Source organism: Pelodiscus sinensis, chromosome 31, assembly GCF_052426305.1.
Source record: "Pelodiscus sinensis isolate ZL-2025 chromosome 31, ASM5242630v1, whole genome shotgun sequence".
Classification (NCBI taxonomy): domain Eukaryota; kingdom Metazoa; phylum Chordata; order Testudines; family Trionychidae; genus Pelodiscus; species Pelodiscus sinensis.
This window is the reverse complement of record NC_143082.1, coordinates 1,334,007-1,353,420: the sequence shown is the minus strand read 5'-3', so window position 1 is coordinate 1,353,420 and position 19,414 is coordinate 1,334,007. Positions and strand designations below refer to the sequence as shown.

Below are 19,414 nucleotides of genomic sequence, written 5' to 3'. Positions count from 1 at the left end.
CTGCAAATCAGGCCCCATAGAACGTTCTGTGGGGCTCGGGGCCCAGGCGTGATGGGCGAACAGGCCCTTGCAGTGGGGCTGGGGGGCAGCCTGGTGGCTGGGGGGAGGCGGTGATTTATCAGGGCTGGGGGGCCCTGCGCTGCTCCCCTGGGGGGCCTTGCCCCACACAGCACCCAGGCTGGGGGTCCAGGGCTGCAGGGCTCCCCTTTTCTGTCAGTGCAGACAATGGGCTGGGGGCGCACGCCTGGGGGGCAGCACTTTGCCCTGCGACTACTGGGGCTTTCCCCCCACCTCTACTGGGGGGGCTGACTCCTTACATCCGCAGCCTCCTGCCGCCCCCAGCCAGGGCAGGAGAAGAGGGGCTGGGGGCGGCAGGGGGCAAAGAAAGGGGTAAGAAGTGTGGGGTTCTGGGGGGGGGTGATGGGGAGGCTGTAGACCCAGAGGGCGAGAGGGCCTGGGGGCCCGGAGGGGCGAGGGGGGCTGGGGGCCCGGAGGGGCAAGGGGGGCTGGGGCCCAGAGGGCGAGGGGGGCTGGGGCCCAGAGGGCGAGGGAGGCCGGGGCCCGGAGGGCGAGGGGGGCCGGGGCCCGGAGGGCGAGGGGGGCCGGGGGCCCGGAGGGCGAGGGGGGCCGGGGCCCAGAGGGCGAGAGGGGCCGGGGCCCGGAGGGCGAGGGGGGCCGGGGGCCCGGAGGGCGAGGGGGGCCGGGGGCCCGGAGGGCGAGGGGGGCCGGGGCCCAGAGGGCGAGAGGGGCCGGGGGCCCAGAGGGCGAAGGGGGCCGGGGGCCCAGAGGGCGAAGGGGGCTGGGGGCCCAGAGGGCGAGGGGGGCCGGGGCCCAGAGGGCGAGAGGGGCCGGGGCCGGAGGGCGAGGGGGGCCGGGGCCGGAGGGCGAGGGGGGCCGGGGGCCCGGAGGGCGAGGGGGGCCGGGGGCCCGGAGGGCGAGGGGGGCCGGGGCCCGGAGGGCGAGGGGGGCCGGGGGCCCGGAGGGCGAGAGGGGCCGGGGCCGGAGGGCGAGGGGGGCCGGGGGCCCGGAGGGCGAGGGGGGCCGGGGCCCGGAGGGCGAGGGGGGCCGGGGGCCCGGAGGGCGAGGGGGGCCGGGGCCCAGAGGGCGAGAGGGGCCGGGGCCCAGAGGGCGAGGGGGGCCGGGGGCCCGGAGGGCGAGGGGGGCCGGGGCCCAGAGGGCGAGAGGGGCCGGGGCCCAGAGGGCAAGCGGGGCTGGGGGCCCAGAGGGCGAAGGGGGCTGGGGGCCCAGAGGGCGAGGGGGGCCGGGGCCCGGAGGGCGAGGGGGGCCGGGGCCCGGAGGGCGAGGGGGGCTGGGGGCCCGGAGGGCGAAGAGGGCTGGGGGCCCGGAGGGCGAGGGGGGCCGGGGCCCAGAGGGCGAAGGGGGCTGGGGGCCCAGAGGGCGAGAGGGGCCGGGGCCCAGAGGGCGAGGGGGGCCGGGGCCCGGAGGGCGAGAGGGGCCGGGGCCCAGAGGGCGAGGGGGGCCGGGGGCCCGGAGGGCGAGGGGGGCCGGGGCCCAGAGGGCGAGAGGGGCCGGGGGGAGGGCGAGGGGGGCCGGGGGCCCGGAGGGCGAGGGGGGCCGGGGCCCGGAGGGCGAGAGGGGCCGGGGCCCAGAGGGCGAAGGGGGCCGGGGGCCCAGAGGGCGAAGGGGGCCGGGGGCCCAGAGGGCGAAGGGGGCTGGGGGCCCAGAGGGCGAGAGGGGCCGGGGCCGGAGGGCGAGAGGGGCCGGGGCCGGAGGGCGAGGGGGGCCGGGGGCCCGGAGGGCGAGGGGGGCCGGGGGCCCGGAGGGCGAGAGGGGCCGGGGCCGGAGGGCGAGGAGGGCCGGGGGCCCGGAGGGCGAGGGGGGCCGGGGCCCGGAGGGCGAGGGGGGCCGGGGGCCCGGAGGGCGAGGGGGGCCGGGGCCCAGAGGGCGAGAGGGGCCGGGGCCCAGAGGGCAAGCGGGGCTGGGGGCCCAGAGGGCGAAGGGGGCTGGGGGCCCAGAGGGCGAGGGGGGCCGGGGCCCGGAGGGCGAGGGGGGCTGGGGGCCCGGAGGGCGAAGAGGGCTGGGGGCCCGGAGGGCGAGAGGGGCCGGGGCCCAGAGGGCGAGGGGGGCCGGGGCCCGGAGGGCGAGAGGGGCCGGGGCCCAGAGGGCGAGGGGGGCCGGGGGCCCGGAGGGCGAGGGGGGCCGGGGCCCAGAGGGCGAGAGGGGCCGGGGCCCGGAGGGCGAGGGGGGCCGGGGGCCCGGAGGGCGAGGGGGGCCGGGGCCCGGAGGGCGAGAGGGGCCGGGGCCCAGAGGGCGAAGGGGGCCGGGGGCCCAGAGGGCGAAGGGGGCCGGGGGCCCAGAGGGCGAAGGGGGCTGGGGGCCCAGAGGGCGAGAGGGGCCGGGGCCGGAGGGCGAGAGGGGCCGGGGCCGGAGGGCGAGGGGGGCCGGGGGCCCGGAGGGCGAGGGGGGCCGGGGGCCCGGAGGGCGAGAGGGGCCGGGGCCGGAGGGCGAGGAGGGCCGGGGGCCCGGAGGGCGAGGGGGGCCGGGGCCCGGAGGGCGAGGGGGGCCGGGGGCCCGGAGGGCGAGGGGGGCCGGGGCCCAGAGGGCGAGAGGGGCCGGGGCCCAGAGGGCAAGCGGGGCTGGGGGCCCAGAGGGCGAAGGGGGCTGGGGGCCCAGAGGGCGAGGGGGGCCGGGGCCCGGAGGGCGAGGGGGGCTGGGGGCCCGGAGGGCGAAGAGGGCTGGGGGCCCGGAGGGCGAGGGGGGCCGGGGCCCAGAGGGCGAGGGGGGCCGGGGCCCAGAGGGCGAAGGGGGCTGGGGGCCCAGAGGGCGAGGGGGGCCGGGGCCCGGAGGGCGAGGGGGGCCGGGGGCCCGGAGGGCGAGGGGGGCCGGGGCCCAGAGGGCGAGAGGGGCCGGGGCCCAGAGGGCAAGCGGGGCTGGGGGCCCAGAGGGCGAAGGGGGCTGGGGGCCCAGAGGGCGAGGGGGGCCGGGGCCCGGAGGGCGAGGGGGGCCGGGGCCCGGAGGGCGAGGGGGGCCGGGGGCCCGGAGGGCGAGGGGGGCCGGGGCCCAGAGGGCGAGAGGGGCCGGGGCCGGAGGGCGGGGGGGCCGGGGCCCAGAGGGCAAGCGGGGCTGGGGGCCCAGAGGGCGAAGGGGGCTGGGGGCCCAGAGGGCGAGGGGGGCCGGGGCCGGAGGGCGAGGGGGGCCGGGGGCCGGAGGGCGAGGGGGGCCGGGGGCCCAGAGGGCGAAGGGGGCTGGGGACCCAGAGGGCGAGGGGGGCCGGGGCCCAGAGGGCGAGGGGGGCCGGGGGCCCGGAGGGGGGGGGGCCGGGGCCCAGAGGGCGAGAGGGGCCGGGGCCGGAGGGCGAGGGGGGCCGGGGCCCAGAGGGCAAGCGGGGCTGGGGGCCCAGAGGGCGAGGGGGGCTGGGGGCCCAGAGGGCGAGGGGGGCCGGGGCCCGGAGGGCGAGGGGGGCCGGGGCCCGGGGTCACTCACTTGCTGGACGTTGGGGTGGGCACGTTGGCCAGGATGGAGAAGTTGCTCCGCACACTGCGCAGACTGGCCAGCACCTGCAGAGAGAAGGGGGTCGGGGTTGCAGCTGGGGCCCCTCCCTGCCGGGGGCCCACACCCTGGGGCCCGACCCGCTGGAGCTCGCAGCATTCAGCTCTTGGCCCGTTCCTGTCCCAAAGGGCCCCCCCAGCCAGGCCCCCTCCAGGGGCCCCGTCCGGGCTGTTCCCCAGGGCGTCCCATGCTCAGAGCGGCACCTTGGGGGGCTGGGCCCCGTCCAGGGTCCCCAGGGCTGCAGCACGGGAGGAGGGCGGGGGGGAACTGGGGGCAGCCGCAGGGGCTCCCTGCAGTGAGGTGCCCTTGGGGGGTGGAGGCTGGAGCCAGGCCCAAGGCAGCCGAGGCTCGGAGCTGGGGCGGGCGCCATCGTGCCTGGTGGGCGGGGGCCACCATGAACCCCCCCGGGGCCAGCACCCACCTGGGCGAAGGGCGTCACTATCAGGTCTTCCGTGTGGCTGCGCAGCAGAGAAAGGAGAGAGGGTGAGAGGGGGCCGGGGCGGGGGCCAGATTCAGGGGCGGTGGCGGGAGGCTCAGGGGTTTTGGGGACAAGCTGGGGGCCAGGCAGTGGGGCAGCCGGGCTCAGGCGAGAGCCAGGGGAGGCTCAGAGGGACGTGGGGGGCAGGTAAGAGGGGCTGACTCGGAGGCAGTGCGGGGGAGGCTCGGGGGAGACAGCGAGGGGCAGGCTGGGGATTGCAGGGGGCCGCGGGGCGCTGTGGGAGTCGGGCTGCAGGGGCTGACCACGGAGGAGTTGCAGGTGGAGGCTCAGAGGGCACAGGGGTTGTGGGGCGGGCCGTGGGGCCGGCCGGGGGGCGGGCCGGGGGCACTCACGCGTCGCTGGCCACGGAGGAGTTGCGGGGGAGGCTCAGAGGGCGCGTGGGGCGGGGCGTGGGGCGGGCCGGGGGCACTCACGCGTTGCTGGCCACGGAGGAGTTGCGGGTGGAGGCTCAGAGGGCGTGGGGGCCGTGGGGCGGGCCGTGGGCACTCACGCGTCGCTGGCCACGGAGGAGTTGCGGGGGAGGCTCAGAGGGCGTGGGGGCCGTGGGGCGGGCCGTGGGGCGGGCCGGGGGCACTCACGCGTCGCTGGCCACAGAGGAGTTGCGGGGGAGGCTCAGAGGGCACGGGGGCCGTGGGGCGGGCCGTGGGGCCGGCCGGGGGGCGGGCGGGGGGCACTCACGCGTCGCTGGCCACGGAGGAGTTGCGGGGGAGGCTCAGAGGGCGCGGGGGGCGTGGGGCGGGCCGGGGGCACTCACGCGTTGCTGGCCACGGAGGAGTTGCGGGTGGAGGCTCAGAGGGCGTGGGGGCCGTGGGGCGGGCCGGGGGCACTCACGCGTCGCTGGCCACGGAGGAGTTGCGGGGGAGGCTCAGAGGGCGTGGGGGCCGTGGGGCGGGCCGTGGGGCGGGCCGGGGGCACTCACGCGTCGCTGGCCACAGAGGAGTTGCGGGGGAGGCTCAGAGGGCACGGGGGCCGTGGGGCGGGCCGGGGGCACTCACGCGTCGCTGGCCACGGAGGAGTTGCGGGGGAGGCTCAGAGGGCGTGGGGGCTATGGGGCGGGCCGTGGGGCGGGCCGTGGGGCAGGCCGGGGGCACTCACGCGTCGCTGGCCACGGAGGAGTTGCGGGACATGGTTTTGGGCGACAGGTCGTAGTCGCTGTCCGAGCGGTACAGGAAGGACTCGCGCCGCTGGCCGGACGGGAAGCTGGGGTGCAGGACCAGGCCGGGGCTGGCCTGGGGGTCCAGGGGGCTCCTGGCCGGGGAGGGGCCATTCTCCACCTCGAAGCTGCAGGAGACAGAAGCCAGGTGAACGGGGGGGTCCTGCACCCCAGCGCCCCCCCCCGCCAGCCCAGCCTGCCCCCCCGGCTCTGGCAGGCTCCTCTCCTCCCGGCGCACCCCCCAGCACTCACCTGTGGGGGCGCAGGGAGCCGCAGGGCAGCGCCATGGCTAGTGCCGCATGGCTGGGCCCCGGGGGTCACCGCCAGCCGCCCGCCCCCCCTCTGCATGGGCCCGCGCCGCCCGGAACTGCCACAGCCGGGCCGGGAGGCCTGTCCCGGCGGCTTCCTGCCCCCCCGGGGGAAGGGGCTGGTGCAGGGGTGGGCGAGGGCCCCGGGCCCCAACTGCCAGGCCAGGCGGGGCTGGGGGGGCGGAAGAACCCGCCTCTGGGCTTCCTCCTCGCCCACCTCCCCGCGCCTTTCGCTTTCGCTTAGCCCACAGGAAGGCAGCTGCTGGCCCCTCCCCGCCCCCTCCCTGCCGCCACCACGCTCCTCCCCGCCACGCCCCGCAGCCCTCCCCCGCCGCGCCCCGCGCCCCGCAGCCCTCCCCCGCCGCGCCCCGCGCCCCGCAGCCCTCCCCCGCCACGCCCCGCGCCCCGCAGCCCTCCCCCACCGCGCCCCGCGCCCCACAACCCTCCCCGTCACGCCTCACAACCCTCCCCCGCCACGCCCCGCGCCCCGCAGCCCTCCCCCGCCGCGCCCCGCGCCCCGCAGCCCTCCCCCGCCACGCCCCGCGCCCCGCAGCCCTCCCCCACCGCGCCCTGCGCCCCACAACCCTCCCCGCCACGCCTCACAACCCTCCCCCGCCACGCCCCGCGCCCCGCAGCCCTCCCCCGCCGCGCCCCGCGCCCCGCAGCCCTCCCCCGCCGCGCCCTGCGCCCCACAACCCTCCCTGCCACGCCCCGCGCCCCGCAGCCCTCCCCCACCGCGCCCTGCGCCCCACAACCCTCCCCGCCACGCCTCACAACCCTCCCCCGCCACGCCCCGCGCTCCGCAGCCCTCCCCCACCACGCCCCGCGCCCCACAACCCTCCCTGCCACGCCCCGTGCCCCGCAGCCCCCCCCGCCACGCCCTGCGCCCCACAACCCTCCCCGCCACGCCCCCCCCGCAACCCTCCCCCGCCACGCCCTGCACCCCGCAGCCCTCCCCCGCCACGCCCCCCGCAGCCCTCCCCCGCCACGCCCCGCACCCCGCAACCCTCCCCCGCCACGCCCCGCACCCCGCACCCCTCCCCCACCACGCCCCGTGCACCCCCCCGCAACTCTCCCCCGCCACGCCCCCTCCCCGCCCCCCCCCCACGCCCTGCGTCCCACAACCCTCCCCACCACGCCTCACAACCCTCCCCCGCCACGCCCCGTGCCCCGCAGCCCTCCCCCACCACGCCCTGCGCCCCACAACCCTCCCCGCCACGCCTCACAACCCTCCCCCGCCACGCCCTGCACCCCGCAACCCTCCCCCGCCATGCCCTGCACCCCGCAACCCTCTCCGCCACGCCTCACAACCCTCCCCCGCCACGCCCCGCACCCCGCAACCCTCCCCCGCCATGCCCCGCACCCCGCAACCCTCCCCTGCCACATTCCACTGCCCCCTCCCCCTCCCCTCCCCAGCACACCCCACCCGCGCTCCATCCCCCACCACACCCCACGCCCCTTTCCTGCACCATGGCCTGCAGCCCTCCCCCGCCACACTCCACTGCCCCCTCCCCTCCCCAGCACACCCCACCAGGGCTCCATCCCCCACCACTCCCTTCTTCCTTCCCCATGCCCCTCCCCGCCACGCCCTTTCCTTCTCCTTCTGTGCACTTCCCATCTCCCCTGCCTCGCCTGCCCCCACTACACACCTGGCTCCCCACCCCCCACACCTACCTCCCGTCCCCTCCCCTCCCCCTCCCCTCCTACGCTCCTCCCCCTACCATGCCCTGCTTCCTGCCTGCAACCCTCCCCCACCCTCTCCCCTCCCCCTCCCCCTCCCCACCCTCTCCCCCACCACAGCCCCCTCCCCTCCCCAGCACACCGCATCCGGTACTCCTTCCCCCACCACGCACTTCCTCCTTCCCTGTGCCCCTCCCCCACCACATTCCTCCCCCACTTCTCCCTTCCCCCACCACATTTACCTTCCACCCTCTCCCCCACCACACCCCATCTCTTGCTATATGGCCTGCTCCCCTCCCCCCACCTACCTCCCCTTCCTCTTCCCCACCACAGCCCTCCCCCCGCCTACCTCCTGTCCCCCCCCCCCGCAATGCCCCTGCTCCATGCCCTGCTCCCCTCCCCCATCCCATCTCTGCCAAGGTTGCTCTATCCCCCCCCCAGCTCTGCTGGTGCCTCCCCTGCCCAACCTGCAGCCCCTGCCCTCACGCCACACCTGCTCACTAGTAACAGGCTAATGGGAGAGCTGGCCAGGCACAGGAGCGGCCGTGGCACGGTGTGTCCAGCAGAGGGCAGTGGTGCACGCACAGACACACCTTGCACGTGGGGCTCGCACACTTCCCCTACTCCCCCTGGGGGGGCTGAGCCAGCTCCTCACTTCAAGCCCCCGCAGGCAGAGCTGGGAGGTCGCCCATGGTGCTGGCAGCTGTGGGGGAGGGGGAGCTGAGCCCCTGCCCCCGCTGGCGCCTGGTGCCGGGGCAGGGGAGCGGGGAGGGGCAGGTGATGCCATCAGCTGCTCCTGGGCTCCAGGTGTTTGTGTGACTCACCCCACAGGTGAACCCGTTGGCCGCTGCCCCTACCAGGCTTGCTGCTGGGTGTGGGGGGAGGCTGGGGGCATCACATACACTGTGACTTGCTCACGCACAAACAGGGCATTGCACGCACATCGACTTGCACCCCCACGGTGCACTGTGCACACACTGAATCGCACACCTGTGCACGCACACACTGCATTGTTCACACCCCCGGCACACACACACACACTGCAGTGCACTGAATTGCACACCTGTGCACGCACACACTGCATTGTTCACACCCCCGGCACACACACACACACTGCAGTGCACTGAATTGCACACCTGTGCACGCACACACTGCATTGTTCACACCCCCGGCACACACACACACACTGCAGTGCACTGAATTGCACACCTGTGCACGCACACACTGCATTGTTCACACCCCCGGCACACACACACACACACACACTGCAGTGCACTGAATTGCACACCTGTGCACGCACACACTGCATTGTTCACACACCCCGGCACACGTGCACACACACACACACACTGCAGTGCACTGAATTGCACACCTGTGCACGCGCACACACTGCATTGTTCACACCCCCCGGCACACACACACACACTGCAGTGCACTGAATTGCACACCTGTGCACGCACACACTGCATTGTTCACACCCCCGGCACACGTGCACACACACACACACACTGCAGTGCACTGAATTGCACACCTGTGCACGCGCACACACTGCATTGTTCACACCCCCCGGCACACACACACACACTGCAGTGCACTGAATTGCACACCTGTGCACGCACACACTGCATTGTTCACACCCCCGGCACACGTGCACACACACACACACACTGCAGTGCACTGAATTGCACACCTGTGCACGCGCACACACTGCATTGTTCACACCCCCCGGCACACACACACACACACACACACACTGCAGTGCACTGAATTGCACACCTGTGCACGCACACACTGCATTGTTCACACCCCCGGCACACACACACACTGCAGTGCACTGAATTGCACACCTGTGCACGCACACACTGCATTGTTCACACCCCCGGCACACGTGCACACACACACACACACACTGCAGTGCACTGAATTGCACACCTGTGCACGCACACACTGCATTGTTCACACCCCCGGCACACGTGCACACACACACACACACTGCAGTGCACTGAATTGCACACCTGTGCACGTTCACACTGCATTGTTCACACCCCCGGCAGACGTGCGCACACACACTGCAGTGCACTGAATTGCACACCTTTGCACGCGCACACACTGCATTGTTCACACCCCCGGCACACACGCACACACACACACACTGCGGTGCACTGAATTGCACACCTGTGCACGCGCACACACTGCATTGTTCACACCCCCGGCACACGTGCGCACACACACCGCAGTGCACTGAATTGCACACCTGTGCACGCACGCACACTGCATTGTTCACACCCCCGGCACACATGCGCACACACACCGCAGTGCACTGAATTGCACACCTGTGCACGCACGCACACTGCATTGTTCACACCCCCGGCACACATGCGCACACACACCGCAGTGCACTGAATTGCCCACCTGTGCACGCACACACACACTGCATTGTTCACACCCCCGGCCCACGTGCACACACACACCGCACTGCATACCCCCTTGCGACGGGGCGGGGCGGGCAGGTCCATGCTCCGGCTGGTGCTGCCGTCAGGGCGCAGGAAAGGATCAGATAAGATTAGGGAGCCCTGGGGTGACGCAGCGTTATGAGCCCTGGGGCAGGCAGGGAGGAGCTTGCGGAGGGCTCTGCTGATCGGGGTCAGAGAATCCTAGAGCTGGAAGAGACAAGTCCAGCCCCCTGCCCGAGGCAGGACCAGCCCGACTCAGTCATCCCGGCCAGGGCTTGGTCAAGCCGAGACTTAAACACCCCTAGGGATGGAGACTCCACCCTGCCTAGGGACCCAGCCCAGGGCTTCCCACCCGCCTAGGTGGGAAATTAGACCGGGTGTGATTAGGGTTGCGGGGGGAGGGGCACTTCCACGGCAGTTCAGGCCAGGTCAGTGCCCTGTGGCCAGCCGCAGCTGCACGGGGTGGGGGCTGAGAAGGCAGGAGGGAGCCATGCACAGGGCCCTCTGTGCCCACAGCGAGCAGCCCACCCCGGGGATCCCCCTGCACCCCACGAGGCCTGACAGCCCTTGGCCCGGCTCAGAGCAGCACAGCACAGGCAGGGCAGGGGGAAGAAACATAGCGCCCGTCCTGGGAACAGCCCTGTGTCTGGTGGCTAGAACAGAGGGCTGGCGGGCAGGTGCCTGGGTTCTATTCTCCTCCATGGAGCCTCCGAGGAGCCCCCTGCCTCAGTTTCCCCACCCACGACACAGGGCCGCAAAGCTGAACTCCTGGGTGTTTGCAAAGGGCTTTGGACAGAGGCCGCAGGAGAAAGCCGAAGCCAGAACAAACAAGGCTTTGGCTCAGTGGGCTTTGCTCCTCCCTCCCCGGGCAGCCAGCCTCCCATGGGCCTGCCTCCGCCCCCTCTCCCTGGGGCCTCCAGGGGACAGATGGAGCTGGCTTTGGACTCGCTCCAGGCTGCCAGCGGGGCTGTGAGCAAAGCCCTCGTGCACACCCTGCCCCAGGTGCACAAGGCCCAAGCTGGTGACTCACCAGGGCCCCGTCCCACCGCGCTCGTGCCCTGCCCGAGGCAGGTCTCTGCCCACATGCCAGGCTGAGCGGGCACAGCCAGCCACACATCAATGCAAGGGGCAGCCAGGCAGCTTCGGGGAGGGAAGATGGGGCTGCCCAGACCCCGGCCCAGATCAGGGTCCCATCTCCGTGGAGCGGTGGGGAGCCGCGGCCCAAAGCAGCAGAGGGACCAGAACTCGGGTACCCAGCCTAGCCCCCACCCATGGGACCAGGCTGCGGCTAACCCTACGGCCCTGCCTTAAGGGAAGGGCCTGTGACTCGTTCCCCACCCTGCGCTTCGGGCAGCCTGGGGCCTGTCCCCTCCAGGGCGACCCCCACCCCCTCAATCACCGGCCCCAGGCAGCGCCAGCGCTGAGCGCCCCGAACGCACCGGCCCCTGCTGCTCTCCGGGCCCGCGCTGGCCACTGGGACCGAGCCCATCGCTGGAGCCTCTGGGCCCGGCCGGCTCGGAGGGTAAACAAGGCGTCGGAGCATCCCAGCCCCGAGCTGGGGGAAAGCAGAGCCAGGACGTGATGTAAATATAGCGCCGGGCTCCAGTTTCCTGCTTGACATTTCACTGCGGGCGGCTCCGGCAACGGCCACCTCCTGGCTCCCGGCCTGGGCAGAGGACAAGGCGGGGAGCCCCAAAAGCAGGGCCCCGTGAGGACCTAGCCCCGTTCCCCAGCCTCCTGCACTGGGCCTTGGCGGGGGCAGGGATACCCAGCGCAGAGCCCCCCAGCCCGGAGTCAGCACCACCCCAACCCCACCCCCGCCAGGACGGGCCAGGGCTCCACTACCCTTCCCGGCGCTCGTTCTGGTGCAGCAGAGACCGGGCACGCTCAGGTCACGGCACGGCCTTGGCAGGGGCGGGGGTGGCGCTAGAGGCTCTGAGCTGCCCAGGCAAGGAGCCAGCCAACACCCCCTCCCTCCTGCCCAGCCCCACAAGCTTGGGGTGCAGCCAGGCCTTGGTGGGGGGCAGGGGCAAGGCAGGGAGCTGGGCAGCAATGCCCAATAACGGCCAGTCACCCCGAATGAGAGCAAACCCCTCGCCCCCAGCGGGCACGCTGCCCGCGCACGAACTCACACACACGCACCTCCCATCAGCGCAGACAGACACACGGACACAAACGCCCCCCCTCCGCTCACCGACCTGCCCAGCCAGGGCTGGCCCAGGTCTGCCTCGCTGCAGGAGAGGAGCATGGGCCGGGGGACCCAGGCGCTGGGGGCCCGCCCGGGTGGGGCGGGGGGCCCAGCCGTCTGCGGAGCTCCAGGGGCCTGGCTGCCTGCAAAGCCTGGCGGTGGATTCGGGACGGGCGGGGACCCGGGGCTGCAGGGGGGAGGAGGGTGTTGGCTCAGCCCCAGGCCCCACGCTGCAGAACCCCCTGCAGGCCAGGCCTCCCCCCGCCCCCCGCCTGGCTCGAGGGGTCCCGTGGGCTCCAATCAAACCTCGCACAGTTCACAGCTGCTGGCACACACAGCTGCTAGTGCCAGAGGTTGCAGAGGGAGACACAGACACGTCTGGCACACGCGTATGCACACACCAGCACCTGGCAGGCAACAGGCCTGGCACACGCGTGTGCATGCACACCTAGGCACCCTGCAGACAACATGCCTGGCACACGCGCGTGCGCACCCCAGCACCTTTGCACGGGTGCAAAGTGATGGAAGAAGAAGGGAAGAGACTTGTGTCAAGGCCCAGTGAGAGTCACACGTGGAACCCAGCCCCCTCCCCAAGCGCATTGCTGGGCAGAGCAGGGTTGCTCAGGATGGAGGGGGGGCTGTTATTGTAGGGTTGTTCAGGGGGAGGAGGGCTGTTATTGTAGGGTTGCTGAGGGGGAGGGGGGCTGTTATTGTAGGGTTGTTCAGGGGGGAGGGGAGCTGTTATTGTAGGGTTGCTAAGGGGGAGGGGGGCTGTTATTGTAGGGTTGTTCAGGGGGAGGAGGGCTGTTATTGTAGGGTTGTTCAGGGGGGAGGGGAGCTGTTATTGTAGGGTTGCTAAGGGGGAGGGGGCTGTTATTGTAGGGTTGCTAAGGGGGAAGGGGGCTGTTATTGTAGGGTTGCTGAGGGGGAGGGGGGCTGTTATTGTAGGGTTGCTAAGGGGGAGGGGGCTGTTATTGTAGGGTTGCTAAGGGGGAAGGGGGCTGTTATTGTAGGGTTGCTGAGGGGGAGGGGGGCTGTTATTGTAGGGTTGCTAAGGGGCACGGGGGTTGTTATTGTAGGGTTGCTAAGGGGGAGGGGGGCTGTTATTGTAGGGTTGCTGAGGGGGAGGGGGGCTGTTATTGTAGGGTTGCTGAGGGGGAGGGGGGCTGTTATTGTAGGGTCTCCCACAGGCTGAGCCCTAAGGCAATCCCTGATTTACAAGGGCAGGGAGTCTGAGGCAAGGAAATGGGGGGGCAGGTCCCCCAGCCCCATGTGCAGGCAGCAGTGGCTGGAGCCAAAGACCCAGTTGCCCCGCGGGGTCCCCTCTTCCCCCAGGCCCAGCCCCTGCCGGCTCCAGACGCCTTCCACCTGCTCCGGCTCTTACCAGCGCTCCGGCTCCGGCTCCGGCTCCGGCGTGGGAGGGTGCCTGCCCCGCCTCCTTATTTACTGACCCATGACGACAGGGAGCCAGTGTCCCTGCCCCTCCAGTCCTGGGAGAACCCAGGAGTCCTGGCTCCCAGCCCCTGCTCTAACCACTGGACCCCACTCCCCTCCCCGAGCAGTTCTGGGCGCACGGGCCGCTCCAGGGGGTGCTGCACTCTGGCACGGTGCCACTGGACAGGCAGCGTGAGCAGGAGATGGGACCCGGGGGGGCGGTCCCAGACCGGGGATAACGACCTGGCCCCCAGGTGTTCCGGATCCCCCCGTGCAGGGGTGCCTGGGCCGGGTGCTGCCCAGACTGAGGCGCAATGAGCCCAGAGTCTTGCCCAGGGTCGTGCCGGGACAGTGCGACCCCCAAGGGGCAGCCTGTGCTGGGGGCCGGCCCCCCGGCGGCGCTTTGGGACGGGGAGCGAAGGGGAGCGGGACCGCGGGCTGCGCCGGGAGGAACGCCCCGAAGGGGGCAGGTGACGCCCCCCAGGCTGTGCTGCACCCGGGCCCCCGGGGGCCCAGCGGGTGGTGCTGGCGTGACCGGGGGCCCAGCGGGCGGTGCTGGCGTGACCGGGGGCCCCTCGGGGCAGAGCCGGCAGGACCAGGGGCCCCTCGGGGCAGAGCCGGCAGGACCGGGGCAGCGCGGGGGGAGATCGGCCCCTCACCCGCCGCCAGGACTCAGTCACCCCCAGGCTCTTACCCCGTCCCAACGCCTCAGGCCGGAGGAAACGAATCGACTTACCTGGAGCAGGGGAGGGGGGAGCAGAGTCAGCCACAGGCCACGTGGCCCCCGCCAGGGTCCCCGCCCCCCCGGCACAGCCAGGGCCCCCCCATATGGCACAACCCCCCCAGCACAGCCAAAGTCTCTCCTTCTCCCCAGCACATCCAGGCCCCCCCAGCACAGCCACACACACCCCTAGCACAGCCAGCCCCCCAACGATGGCACAACGCCCCCCCCCCCCCCCCGGCACAGCCAGCTCCCCCACAATGGCACAACGCCCCCCCCCGGCACAGCCAGCTCCCCCACAATGGGACAACGCCCCCCCCCCGGCACAGCCAGCTCCCCCACAATGGGACAACGCCCCCCCCCGGCACAGCCAGCTCCCCCACAATGGCACAACGCCCCCCCCAGCACAGCCAGCCCCCACACAATGGCACAACGCCCCCCCCCCCCCCCCCGGCACAGCCAGCTCTCCCACAATGGCACAACGCCCCCCCCCCGGCACAGCCAGCTCTCCCACAATGGCACAACGCCCCCCGCCCCCCCCGGCACAGCCAACCCCCCCACGATGGCACAACGCCCCCCCCAGGCACAGCCAACCCTCCCACAATGGCACAACGCCCCCCCCGGCACAGCCAGCTCTCCCACAATGGCACAACGCCCCCCCCCCGGCACAGCCAGCTCCCCCACAATGGCACAACGCGCCCCCCGGCACAGTCAGCTCCCCCACAATGGCACAACACCCCCCCCCCCGGGCACAGCCAACCCCCCCCCCCCACAATGGCACAACGCCCCCCCCCCGGCACAGCCAACCCCCCCACAATGGCACAACGCCCCCCCAGCACAGCCAGGCCCCCCACAATGGCACAACGCCCCCCCCGGCAGCCAGCCAGGCCCCCCACAATGGCACAACGCCCCCCCCCCGGCACAGCCAGCTCCCCCACAATGGCACAACGCCCCCCCCCCCGGCTCCCCCACAGCCAGCCCCCCCCCGCCCCCCACAATGGCACAACGCCCCCCCCGGCACAGCCAGGCCCCCCACAATGGCACAACGCCCACCCCCGGCACAGCCAGGCCCCCCACAATGGCACAACGCCCCCCCCCGGCACAGCCAGGCCCCCCACAATGGCACAACGCCCCCCCCCGGCACAGCCAGCTCCCCCACAATGGCACAACGCCCCCCCCCCGGCACAGCCAGCTCCCCCACAATGGCACAACGCCCCCCCCCCGGCACAGCCAGCTCCCCCACAATGGCACAACGCCCCCCCCCCGGCACAGCCAGCTCCCCCACAATGGCACAACGCCCGCCCCCCGGCACAGCCAGCTCCCCCACAATGGCACAACGCCCCCCCCCCGGCACAGCCAGCTCCCCCACAATGGCACAACGCCCCCCTGGCACAGCCAGCTCCCCCACAATGGCACAACGCCCCCCCCCGGCACAGCCAGCTCCCCCACAATGGCACAATGCCTCCCCAGCACAGCCAGCTCCCCCACAATGGCACAACGCCCCCCCCCCGGCACAGCCAGCTCCCCCACAATGGCACAACGCCCCCCCCCCCGGCACAGCCAGCTCCCCCACAATGGCACAACGCCTCCCCAGCACAGCCAGGCCCCCCACAATGGCACAACGCCCCCCCCAGCACAGCCAGCTCCCCCACAATGGCACAACGCCCCCCCCCAGCACAGCCAGGCCCCCCACAATGGCACAAAGCCCCCCCAGCACAACCAGGCCCCCCACAATGGCACAACGCCCCCCCCAGCACAACCAGGCCCCCCACAATGGCACAACGCCCCCCCCCAGCACAGCCAGCTCCCCCACAATGGCACAAAGCCCCCCCAGCACAGCCAGGCCCCCCACAATGGCACAACGCCCTCCCCAGCACAGCCAACTCCCCCACGATGGCACAACGCCCTCCCCAGCACAGCCAGGCCCCCCACAATGGCACAACGCCCCCCCGGCACAGCCAGGCCCCCCACAATGGCACAACGCCCCCCCCAGCACAGCCAGGCCCCCCACAATGGCACAACGCCCCCCCCGGCACAGCCAGCTCCCCCACAATGGCTCAACGCCCCCCCCAGCACAGCCAGGCCCCCCACAATGGCTCAACACCCCCCCCCGGCACCCAGGCCCCCCACAATGGCACAACGCCCCCCCAGCACAGCCAGGCCCCCCACAATGGCACAACGCCCCCCCCAGCACAGCCAGGCCCCCCACAATGGCACAACGCCCCCCCCGGCACAGCCAGCTCCCCCACAATGGCTCAACGCCCCCCCCCCAGCACAGCCAGGCCCCCCACAATGGCTCAACGCCCCCCCCGGCACAGCCAGGCCCCCCACAATGGCACAACGCCCCCCCCAGCACAGCCAGGCCCCCCACAATGGCTCAACGCCCCCCCCAGCACAGCCAGGCCCCCCACCTGGCACAGCCCCGGCAGGGTCAGGGCCCCCTCCACGCAGAGCCAGCCCTCTGCCATCAGCAGCTTTCCCAGCTGGGGCAGGACAAGGTGACTCCTCAGGGCTCTTCCAGCAAGGGCACCTCTGAGACCTTGGGACTGGGCCGTGGGGCTGTGACGGCGCGTTGGGGTTTCCCCGTCTCCTGCCCCCCCGAAATGGCACGAGCAGACCCCACCAGCCGGTAGCACAGAGGGAGTTTATTGCTTCTCCAGGATACAGCACAGATGTCACCTGGTTCCAGGAACTGGGGCTAGGAGGCCTCAGTGCCCCTCTTGAGATGGGGGGTGGCTGGGCCCCACAATCCCAGCCCCCTCCCTAGCTCCTTCTCCCCTGCTTCCCAGACAGACACTAACCAACCCTCTTCCAGCCCTGCCCCCAGCCAGGGGCGGCATCCCCCTTCCTTGTTCCTCTCCATGGGGGGTTGCTGGTCGGACAGGCTCGGAGCCCCCTTGCATAGCGACTCACCCCCTGGCCTGCTGGGCCGTGCTGTAGCCAGCAGCCAGTGGGGGTCACTCACAGCCCACTGCCCAGCACAGCAACCAGCAAGGTACCCTGTGACGGCGCGTCGGGGTCCCCCGTCTCCTGCACCCCGAAATGGCACAAACAGACTGCACCAGCCGGTGGAATAGAGGTTGTTTATTGCCTCTCCAGGATACAGCACAGCACAGATGGAATCTGGTCACAGAGCTGGGCTAGGATGCCTCAGGCCCCCTTGAGATGGGGGAGACTGGGCCCCTAAACTCCAGCCCCTTTCCCTAGGCTGTCTCCTCCATGCTCTCAGACAGCAACTAACCCACCCTCCTCCAGCCCTGCCCCCCAGCCAGGGCAGCATCCCCCTTCCTTTGTTCCTCTCCATGGGGGGTGTCTGGTTCAACAGGTTTGGCGACACCTTTGCATAGCGAGGTTTTCCCTGCTGGGTCTTGCTCCAGACAGCAGGGGTCACCACAGCCCAGCAAGTACCCCCACTACGGCACACCCCCACTACGGCACAGGGGGCTAGTGGTTAGAGCAGGGGGCTGGGAGCCAGGACTCCTGGGTCCTCTCCTGGCTCAGCCACAAAGGCCCCAAGCGATGCAGGGGGCGGGGCACAGGTGGCAATGGCTGTGCCGGCCGCCCCACCTCCTCCCCTTGCCTGCAACCAGAGCAGCTGCCCCATCCCAGACTGCAGGGGCAGGCGGCTGCTCTGAGAGCCCCCCCAGCAGAAAATCCGGGGGGGCAGGGTCGAGCTGCCCTCTCGTGGGCCCAGCTCCACAGCATGTGCAGGCCTGGGAGGGGACCCCAACTCCTCCTGCCCCGCCCCAGAGTGAGGGATGGAACCCAGGAGTCCAGGCCCCCAGTCCCCGCTGCTGTAACCATGGGAGCTGCCCTGGTCACGTCCCGTCGGTGGGGGGCAGCACCCCCAAGATCAGCCTTCCCGGCTCCCTGGACACCGGCGCCCCCCAGAGATTGGCCCCCCCCCAGAACCCTGGCTCCCCAGGACACTGCCCCTTCACAGACTGGCTCCCTGGGGTCCCAGGTCACTGGCACCCCCCTAAAATTGCCTCCCTCCACTCCCTGTGGCCATGGACATCCCTCCCCCTGAAATGGGCCCTCCCAGCTCTCTGTGGCCACGGACACCGCCCCCCCGAAATGGGCCCTCCCGGCTCTCTGTGGCCACGGACACCGCCCCCTCGAAATGGGCCCTCCCGGCTCTCTGTGGCCACGGACACCGCCCCCCCGAAATGGGCCCTCCCGGCTCTCTGTGGCCACGGACACCGCCCCCTCGAAATGGGCCCTCCCGGCTCTCTGTGGCCACGGACACCGCCCCCTCGAAATGGGCCCTCCCGGCTCTCTGTGGCCACGGACACCGCCCCCCCGAAATGGGCCCTCCCGGCTCTCTGTGGCCACGGACACCCCTCCCTCCGAAATGGGCCCTCCCGGCTCTCTGTGGCCACGGACACCCCTTCCCCTGAAATGGGCCCTCCCGGCTCTCCCTCCCGGCTCTCTGTGGCCACGGACACCCCTCCCCCCGCAATGGGCCCTCCCGGCTCTCTGTGGCCACGGACACCCCTCCCCCCGCAATGGGCCCTCCCGGCTCTCTGTGGCCACGGACACCCCTCCCCCCGCAATGGGCCCTCCCGGCTCTCTGTGGCCACGGACACCCCTCCCCCCGCAATGGGCCCTCCCGGCTCTCTGTGGCCACGGACACCGCCCCCCCCCCCCGCAATGGGCCCTCCCGGCTCTCTGTGGCCATGGACACCCCTCCCCCCGCAATGGGCCCTCCCGGCTCTCTGTGGCCACGGACACCCCTCCCCCCGCAATGGGCCCTCCCGGCTCCCCAGGGCCACAGGACACCAGGGCCGGGCGGGTTTACTTCCCCCCTTTCCGGGCCCCGCTGGGTCCCCAGCCCTGGGCCTGACCCCTGCAGGGCTGCCTGGTCCAGCCCAACTTCCCCTGCCGCTTATCAGCCCCATCAGCCTGCGCTGCAGCTTCCTGTGCCACTCGCCGCAAGGCCACTGGGGCGATAAGCCGGGGTGGGACGCGGTGCCGGGGGGGCTGAGCCAGGCCCCACAGCTGCACCCAGAAGGGGGGATGGGCACCAGGAGCCGCTCCAGTGCCAGGCCCCCCGCAGGGGAGCAGCTGGGGCCGATCGCCAGAAGCCGAGGGCCCCGAGAGGGGGTGGGGGGCAGGGAGGCGCCTGGCCCGGGGCTCGGCCAGGGCAGCCCCCCACAACACTGGCAGGATCGGGGCCCATCAGCCGCGCCCAAGGAGCTGGCAGCGGCCCGGCCTTCCGGGCAGGGAGCAGCAGCCGCTCGCCGGGCCGTGACGCCGCTTTCGCTTCCCCTGCAGCCTGCGGGCGCGTGATCTGCACAGGGGGCCGGACACGGACGCAGCCCGGACTGAGCCCCCCGGCAGGCTCGGAGCTGGGACCGGATCCCTGTCTGATCCCTGGGGACCTGCCCTGGATCCCTGCCTGCCCCGTCAGATCCCCAGGGACCTGCCCCCAGCCGGACCATAGGGCCGGATCCCCTCCTGACCTG

At 72.7% G+C, this 19,414-nt stretch overlaps 1 protein-coding gene across 7 annotated transcripts in view; it reads right to left on the bottom strand.

The window, feature by feature from the left end:
- PDE4A (phosphodiesterase 4A) overlaps nucleotides 1-19,414 on the bottom strand; it is a 104,098-nt gene that overhangs the window by 20,276 nt on the left and 64,408 nt on the right. For 4 of the 7 annotated variants that reach the window (XM_089774804.1, XM_075917790.2, XM_075917794.2 and 1 more), the window contains 3 exons: nucleotides 5,105-5,290; nucleotides 3,932-3,968; nucleotides 3,445-3,518 (listed from right to left, as the gene is read on the bottom strand). In XM_089774804.1, coding sequence (XP_089630930.1) covers nucleotides 3,445-3,518; nucleotides 3,932-3,968; nucleotides 5,105-5,290 — 297 coding nt within the window. Of the gene's footprint in view, nucleotides 1-3,444; nucleotides 3,519-3,931; nucleotides 3,969-4,341; nucleotides 4,379-5,104; nucleotides 5,291-5,414; nucleotides 5,797-11,801; nucleotides 11,944-19,414 lie in introns of those variants that run through there. The other 3 variants (XM_075917795.2, XM_075917796.2, XM_075917799.2) reach the window with 3 other exon arrangements.